This window comes from Orycteropus afer, unplaced genomic scaffold (genome assembly GCF_000298275.1).
Source record: "Orycteropus afer afer isolate SDZICR_OR568_19922 unplaced genomic scaffold, OryAfe1.0 scaffold00114, whole genome shotgun sequence".
NCBI classification, from domain to species: domain Eukaryota; kingdom Metazoa; phylum Chordata; class Mammalia; order Tubulidentata; family Orycteropodidae; genus Orycteropus; species Orycteropus afer.
This window is the reverse complement of record NW_006921701.1, coordinates 4,487,544-4,496,691: the sequence shown is the minus strand read 5'-3', so window position 1 is coordinate 4,496,691 and position 9,148 is coordinate 4,487,544. Positions and strand designations below refer to the sequence as shown.

Sequence of the window (9,148 nt, the reverse complement as noted above, 5' to 3'; positions counted from 1 at the left end):
TTTTCTTTGTTGAAGAGGGTCTGTGCAATCCTTCTGCCTAGTCCGCCATCTTGCCGGAACTCTGTTTAATTCCTTTGCTTCATGAATGGAGCCCAGATCTTACTGACACATTTTGTTTCAGAGGACTCTGTGTTGATGCTCTCATTGAACTGTCTGATGAAAATGCTGATTGGAAACTCAGCTTCCAAGAGTTCCTGAAGTGCCTCAACCCGTCTTTCAACCCTCCAGAGAAGAGTATGCTTCCCTCACCTTAACCTAAGAAATACATGGAATTATAAGGGGTGGAAACATTTGGGGGCCACAATAGAGAAGAGTGGTAGAGTTTTCCAGAACTTGTTGGGTGAATCCCCTTCCATGATTCTAAACTCGATCCCAGCCCCTCATCTGCACAGTGAAGTTAGGGTCCATAAATCTTTGGGTTTATGGTGATGTTTGCTCAGATATAGCATGTCCGAGAAAGAGATGCAGGTCTTGTCTGGGAAAAGGGTGAAGTGTATAGACTATAGCACAGACGCCCGATCCCACCTTCACAACTAAAACTGTTGCTCCATTTTTTCTGGTCCCAATAGAATGTGCTCTGGAGGATGAGACATATGCAGATGGAGCTGAGACTGAGGTGGACTGTAATCGCTGTGTCTGTGCCTGCGGGAACTGGGTCTGCACAGCCATGACCTGTGACGGTGAGCCGTGCCTTGGGCAGGAAGAAAGAACAGCTGGGAGAGAGCATCCTTCATGAAATCATCATGAGAGAAGTCAGGGTGGGGATGATGCAGAAAATTGCAGTGGCAAGGAGCAGCAAACCCCGAGAGCAAGTGACAGACTCAAGACAGCAAGTGACAGACAGAAATTTGTAGTGTCTAAGCTCTCACTAGGCATTCCTCAGGGCAGAGCACTTACCCCAGATGCATTCAGTTCAAAAATCATTCCAGAGGCCTGGCATGAAAGCAGACTAAATCCCAGGGCAAGAGTAAATATTGATAAGACATTAGAATGATGATGATGAATGAAAGCAAACAGTTTAGGGCTGACAATGGCAAGCACTCTTCTAAGCACTTTTCATATTAATCTTCATAATCATTATGACACCTTAGGAAATACTTTATGTAGAAGATTGAGGTGGTTGGAAGATAAAAAGAGAATTCCTTCCTGTACCCAGTGGAAAAAGGGAAAATGTTCTTAAATTCTCTTTGAAACTGACAGAATTGGGTAATCCTAAAAATAGAGTCAAAACAAGGCAAGGGTGAATTGGAAAGATAGAGAAATCAGAGGGAATTTGGAGACGAGTGCAGAGCCTGAAGGACATGTTGAAGTCTTTGGGGTTCCATCAGGCTCTTGGGGCTACAATGATAACAAATATTATTAGAGACTTGAATCAAAGCCAAATCTCCATCAAAGAATCAAGCACTATTCAAATTGGAAACAAAAAAGAAAATGGTGTTGAAGCCAGGTCCAGAATGGTGGATCATATTGGGTTTGGGAAGATGGGTCAGTTGGAAAGAATCAGTCCCCAAATTTATACCAATGGAGTGAACTTAAAATTATATCTTCAGAAGTCAGTTGAGGCAAGAAAGAGAAGACTGGTACCTAGATCATGTTTAAGAAGGTAAGGTTAGATGATAACTGGGAGACAGAGGTCCAGAACCTAGGAAGAGATTATTCTAGGCAAAGAGCCTGGGAAACACAAGCAGTATAAATGGAAACCATTAGTAGTCGGGGGCTCACCAGCTCCCACTGCCCAGGACCATAACTTGTTCTTAGTGTGGGGAGGAAGGAGGCCAACCTAACTCCAGAGACAAGTGAAGGAGCAGAAAGAGGCCATTTAGACATTAGAAATTCCTGAAGTAAATTCCTAAAAGTCAAGACTAAGCCAGAGTACCCAGACAAAGCACACAGCAGCTACTGAAGCCATCAGAGAGAATTTCAAAACAGTGGGCCCAGCCTGCGTCAAGCAGGAAGCATCCCATACTCTTAACTGTTATAGCAAAGTCTGGTTCCTGACTTCCCAAAACTCTTTCCAGTAGCTCTCCAAACCTAACTGCTTCTGTCCTGTATATAAACGTATCCTTCCATTTCCAAGACACAGGTAGTTGATATGCAACTGGTTTACAGAACCCTGTTGTTGTTAGGTGCCCCTGAGTCGGCGCTGACTAATGGAGACCCTATGTACAGCAGAACAAAACACTGCCTGGTCCTGCAACATCCTCACAATCCTTGCTGTGCTTGAGCCCATTGTTGCGGCCACTGTGTTAAGCCATCTTGTTGAGGGCCTTCCCCTTTTTCACTGACCCTACACTTTTACCAAGCATGATATCCTTCTCCAGGGACTGGTCCCTTCTGACAGCTTGACCAAAGTATGTGAGATGAAGTCTGACCATTCTCACTTCTAAGGAGCATTCCGGCTGCACTTCTTCCAAGACAGATGTATTTGTTCTTCTTCATGATGTTCTCAGTATCCTTCACCAACACCACAATTTAAATGCATTAGTTCTTCTGCAGTCTTTCTTATTCAGTGTCCAGCTTTCACATGCATATAAGGCTATTGCCCTTGGATCAGGTACACCTTAGTCCTCAAAGTGACATCTTTGCTCTTTAACACTTAAAAGAGGTCTTTTGCAGCAGATTTTCCCAGTGCAATACGTTTTCTGATTTCTTGACTGCTGCTTCCAGGGGCGTTGTTGTGGATCCAGGTAAAATGAAATCCCTAACATCAATCTTTTCTCCATTTATTGTGATGTTGCTTGTTGGTCCACTTGCAATCTTTTCTCCATTTATTGTGATGTTGCTTGTTGGTCCACTTGCAAGGAATATTGTTTTCTTTATGTTGAGGTCTAATCCATACTGAAGACTATATAGTCTTTAATCTTCATTGGTAAGTGCTTCAAGTCATTTTCACTTTCAGCAAGCAAGTTTGTGTCATCTGAATATCATGATACCCTAATCATGATCATCTAGGTAATAAAACCCATCACATGCTTCAGACAAAAGCCAAATAATCCCCCATGGGGCAGTGACCTTTTCCACAGTCATACTAGTCTGGACTGCTCATCTGTAGATAATCCAGCATAAGCGCTATTTTAAAAAAAAAAAAAAAACCTTACTGCCATCGACTTGATTCTGACTCATAGGGACCCCCTTTGGGTTTCTGAGCAGGTAAATCTTTACGGAAGTAGATCGCCCACTCTTCCTTCTTTGGAGTGGCTGGTGGGTGTGAACCACCAACCTTCTGGTTAGCAGTCAAATTCCTTAGGCACTACGCCACCAGAAGTCCTTTTCAGAACTATACACGGGTATAAAAAACAGTCCAGGTGGAGGTGCCTCAGGGCCCTGAGCAGGTCTTGTTTGTTTCATGGATCTGAAAGGAAATTAAGAGGTGTGATTTCAAGGGATTTTCAAGTCAGTACTGGAAAGTTAGCAGTCTGGTCTTAGAGTACAAGTCCAGTGAGGAAACAAAAGATATCAAGATGTGAAGCCAGATGGTGCCAGAGCCACCAGAAACTGCTTGTGTGGGGCAGATTGATGCCGATAGCAGGAAGGTGTGTCCTATCAGTGTTTGCTAACAATAGATATTACACTTTGTCAACATGTAGGTTCCTGGGCTCCATCCCAAACCTACTGAATCAGAATCCACAAAAAGCACCTTGGGTTCCTGTATTTTTAAGATACCTACTATATGGGTGTTTTTGTTTTTGTTTTAAATAAAATCACTGTTCAAGTTTGGGAAATGGAGCGGTTATCGACTCTGGCTGGACATTAGAATCTCCTAGAGAGCTTTTAAAAAAAAACACATCACATCAGTTAAGTCAGAATCTATGAAGCCAGAACCTAGGCAGTTATAATTTTAAACATTCTCCAGAAAATTTTGAGGCCTTATAAATGGTTAAGTATCACTGCCCCAAAGGAATTTCCTGAGTCAGGATACAGATTTTCCCCATAACTTTTTCTGCATGGCCTGCCCCTGGCATGGATGTGCTGAGAACAGTTAAAGGAGACACTCAGGACAGAGGTCAGAGAAGAGAAAAGGAGGGAATTGGGGGCAGGGTGTGAGATTGTTTTATTCATAGTGCATTGACCTTGGAAGTGTCAGCAACACTGGACACTTCATGCCTTCATGTTCAGAGAAATGAAGATACTTCACCTCTCTTATAGCTTAAATGTCCCTAAGGCATTTGACTGCTAACTAGAAGGCTGGTGGTTAAAACCCACCAGCCATTCCTCGGAAGGAAGATTGGGCAATCTACTTCCAGAGAGAGAACTCCTCAGAAACCCAAGGAGGGGTCGCTATGAATCGAATCAACTTGATGGTAGTGAGTTTGGTTTGGGTTTTTTGTGTAGCTTAAATGAGTGATCAAATTGAGAACTTAAAAGATAGATCTTTGTGGGGTTGCTCACTGGATTCCCACAACCTTTGAACTTTACTTTTGCAGGAAAGAATCAGAAGGGGTCCCAGTCCCACACAGAGGAGGGGATGACCAGATATGTGCAGGAGCTCCAAAAGCACCAGGTAAATGGCATCCTACATGCTGGTAAAGGAGTCTCTGCTACCACTACACCCTTCACCACTCAAGTGAAAACCAAGGAAATACACTCTGTCCAACACAATAGGTCTTGAATGATACTATCATATTATCTGTATCAAACCATGATACAGATAGTTCCCTGAAGGAGTCCTCAGAGGCCCGTGTACCAGCAAATGTAGGTTACAGCTTGGTGAGCTGCTACTTAAGTTGTTTGTAAATGCTGTGGAAGTTGTTTGCAACTTAGCATGGTCTAAAGGAATGCTACTGTTCCCTGTCTTGACCAGTGCCCAGACCTAAAGACTGGGACTTGCTCACCTTTGCATCTCTGCATCGAGCACAGGGCCTGGGATGTAGTCACCACTCATCAAGCTTGGAATTAGTGGATTTGGACTACAACAGAAAGGATTGATGTTAAATGTCATGCTGGCTAGAAAATAGACTGGAATTGGCAAGCACAGGGAACTTAGACGTTCTCCTTCCTAGAGATTCTTGAGAGCTACATATAATAAGAAAAGAATTCTATTCAGTTCTATGTCATTAAGTTGATAGGCTTCCTTGGTGTCCTTAGAGATCCACCAAGGTATTGTGCTAAGCATCTAGAGAAAGGGTGGAGATGTTGGGCACCTAGGTCTGCTTTTCCAGTCTTCACTTATAGTTTTAAAAATGGACATTTTCCTTTAGATTACCTGTCTGTAGACCAGATCTAGTAATACAAGCCTTCCCTCTGACATATAAGTTTGTAAGGAATATAACAGTCACAAGAACTGCTAAACTATTGAGATAAAATATTTGACATGAGTATAAAGAGCTATTAATAATATTTGCTTACATTCATTGATTATTCTTTATGTGCATTTTTTCAGGATTATCACTGACGGTGTAGAAAGCTCATGTCAGTTTTTTAAGCAGAAAAGGAAACTGCTAATCTTTTGATTTGCCATATTTCAATAGTCTTGGGTCTCCTGATGAGTACAAACTCAGGGGGTAAAAAAACTTAACAGAAATTTCGTTCATTTAGGGTGGAGAAAAGTGTAAGAATAGATAGTAGACAGTGAATTTTAATAGCTAACATCATCAGGTGTCTCTGTTTATTGTGAGTTCCCTCAGAAGAAGACCCTGAGAAGAGAATTCACGTATAAATAGTTTCTTTGGGAGGCAGTCCCAGGAAATACCAAAACAGGAGTTGGAATATGCTTTCCCAGGAAAGAAAGGAAGCAATAAAGAGTATGAACTCCAGGAGGTTAGCACTGTGGGCAAACCAAACTTGATCCTCTTGGGGAACTCTGGGAATAGTTATTGTTCCTGAGGGGGAAAGGAGCCAGGGTATTTAGTCAAGAACTTGCATCATCCAGGAGGGCTGCTACCAGGAAACCTTAATTCCCTGGCATTTCTAGCCTTCCAGCATGTGTGGGCAGAGCAACTGTGTCAGCCAGAGAAAGCCCTCAGGCAAAGAGATGCAGGTGCTGGCAGCAAGAAGCCATGCCAGTATACACGGAAACATTAGGGCAAGGGGGTTATGGGTGGGGCACCAGTAGTACCTGCTAGATGCCAGGCACTGTTGGGTTTTTTTCTATTGAATTTTTTTTATTAGTATGTGATTCACATACCATAAAATTCACCCATTTGAAGTGTACAATTCAGTGTTTTTTTCATATATTCACCCAGTTGGGCACCCGTTACCACAATCTAATTCATAGTCTTTTCATTACCCTAAAAGGAAACTCCATATCCACTAGCAATCACTCCCCATTCCCTCCTTCCCCAGTCCCTGGGAAGAGCTAATCTACTCTCTGACTCTGTAGATTTATCTGTCCTGGACATTTTATATCAATGGGACCATGTAATACATGGCTTTTTGCTCACTTTTTTCACTTAATATGATGTTTTCAAAGTTCATCCCTTTTGTAGTATAAATCAATACTTGTCATTTTTATGCCTAAATAATATTCCATTGTATGGATTTACCATATTTCATTTATCCATTCATCTTTTGGTGGATGTTTGGGTTATTTCTGCCTTTATTATTATTAATAATAATGCTGCTTTGAACATCCCTAGACAAGTTTTTGTGTGGACATGTATTTTCAGTTCTCTTGGGTATATACCTAGGAATGGAATTCTGAGTCACATGGTTAACTTCATAGTTTGTTTTTTGAGGAACTGCCAGACTATTTTCTAATGCAGCTGTACTATTTTACATTCCCACTAGTAATGTATTAGGGTTTCCAACCTCTCCACATCTTTGCCAACACTTGTATGTCTTTTTTATTTTAGCCATCATGGTGGGGGAGGGGGGAAGTGGTGTTTTAATAGTGGGTTTGATTTCCATTTTTCTAGTGACTTTTGATGTTGAGCAACCTTTCACATGCTTATTGGCCACTTCTGTATCTTTTTTGGAGAAATATCTCTGACACTGTCTTAAGAAGTGGTAGTGGTACTATCCTCATTTCATAGTTGAGGACATTGAAGCACAGAAAGGCTTCAGAGTGTGCCCAGTATCACCCAGAAAATAGCACAGCCATGATTCAAGTTCAGATAGCCTGCCCCCAGACTTCATTGTTGTTAACACTTCTCTAGACTTGGGTTCAGAAACTTTCACTTAGTCTCCTTTTCTTCATCTTTAAAATGAGGGTTCTTGTGTCTATCTACTTGTTTTATAGGAGTTCAAATAGAGTCAGCTATTAATTCAGAAAGCAGTTCTTATATTCCAAGCACTGTGCTGAGTACAGGAGAGTCATGAATAAGACATGATCTTGTCCCTCATGGAGAGACAGACAAGGACACAACTAAAATTCAGCATGATGAACACGTATCTGTCAATGCCATATATACAGTCTTGAGGGCTGCATTCATGCAGAAGATGTTTTGTTTTTAATTTTCCTGATGATTATTTTTACTTCTTCTTAAAGGAAACAGCTGAAAAGACCAAGAGAGTGAGCACCAAAGAGATCTGATGAGGAGGAACCTGGGAATGGTGTCTGAAGCCTGGCACCTTCCCTTCTACTTCAGCGCTGAGTCCAGTGTATGCAAGTGTCTGCTACAATCGCCAAATCACCAGTATTTGCTTGAATAGCAATGAGTTTTATTTTGTTTATTTGTTTTGCAATAAAGGAAATGGGAGTGGATGGCTAAGAGGGGAAGGGCCATAGCCTTCATCTCTCCGAGTGCTTTGAGAAAAACTGTGGAAATGGTGCTCGGGGGCTGGAGGCGAGTGAGGAAACTGCATCAGGGTTGGGAGAGGAGCAGACCCAGATGGGAACCCCTTCTGAGTGTACCACAGCTGGAAACGTGCTGCAGGGAGGGCTGGCAGTGCCAAAGAGATCTTATCAGGCTGTCCCCAGAGATGGGGTTTGGGAAAGTCAGTGGAGAGGAATGTGTTCTGCTTCTGGCCACTTCCCATTGCCGTCACTGTGACAGAATGCCAACATCTGCTTCTCCTCAAAGTCCCAAACTCTAGCTACACATCCATCCAGCTGGTTTCCAAAGGTCCCTCAGACTTGGACAGAGTTTCTGAGGTCGCCCAAATGATGCAGATACTTGTATATTTCAAGCCCCTTAGAGACTTATCCAAATTTCTAAAAATCCTTTTTTTACCAAAGGTGCTATTCTTTCTGTAGAACACTCTTTTGACAAGTTGACTTTATTTTTCAATTATTATCATTATATTATTGTCATTTTAATATTTTCTTGACTAGAAATTAAGCTTTTTTTTTTTTGCCAGTAATCCTACCATGGCAGAGGTGGGAGGTGCTTGGGCTTCTTCCGCATGTTGTGCTCCTTGGGCAGGGATCCCTATCACCAAGACTCCTCCCACCCTTGTCACAGACTAGCTGCAGCCCAAGTTTCCTCCTCTGGCTTCCAGTAGATCAGCAGTCTGTACTAGGAACAGGAGATGCCTCAGACAGAAGCCAGGGGAAGAAAAAGCATCTTCATACAAAGCTTTCAAGGTCCAAAAGGCTTGTTTTCATTTATTCAGAGTTCAGTGCAATTCAGTAGTTCTGGTGGCATAGTGCCTAAGGCATTTGATTGCTAACCAGAAGGCTGGCGGTTCACATCCACCAGCCACTCCTGGGAAGGAAGATTGGGCAATCTACTTCCGTAGTGATATGCCTCGGAAACCCAAGAAGAGGTCGCTATGAGTCGGATCCGACTCCATGGCAGTGAGTGTGTGTGTGTGTGTGTGTATGTGAAGGGTATGCAGCTAAGCAGGGCTTAGGATATCACAGCCTACCAATATGCTAATTGATCCAACACTAACTAGGAGAGTGACTTTGGCCCTGACTTTACTCATTTGGGGCCTCAGTTTCCTCACTGAGCAGGCAGAAATAGATTAACCTTTAGAAAAATGAATAAATTCTCAGAAAGAATGTTGGGCAATCTACTTCTGTAGTGATACCTACCACCTTGGAAATCCAAGGAGGGGTTACTGGGACTGGACGGCAGTGAGTTTGGTTTGGTTTTTTGGTCATTGGTCCAGAGAGAGGTTCCTATGATTTTCCTCTGTCTTACTTAGGTAAATGAAACCTTGTTGTTATAACAAGGACAGTCAGATAGTCAAAAAATAAGATTGACCTGGGTCCATAAGATCCCCAGGTTGTACTGTGCAGAGTAGCTGAGAAGAGAGTAGGAAA

General features: G+C 42.4%; 1 protein-coding gene across 1 annotated transcript in view; it reads left to right on the top strand.

Moving 5' to 3' along the window:
- The window catches only part of FSTL1 (follistatin like 1), a 25,143-nt gene extending 17,672 nt beyond the window's left edge, over positions 1 to 7,471 (top strand). The window contains exons 7-10 of the mRNA XM_042781395.1: positions 122 to 234; positions 570 to 680; positions 4,425 to 4,501; positions 7,427 to 7,471. Coding sequence (XP_042637329.1) covers positions 122 to 234; positions 570 to 680; positions 4,425 to 4,501; positions 7,427 to 7,471 — 346 coding nt within the window. The remainder of the gene's footprint in view (positions 1 to 121; positions 235 to 569; positions 681 to 4,424; positions 4,502 to 7,426) is intronic.
- Positions 7,472 to 9,148: the final 1,677 nt, after the last annotated feature.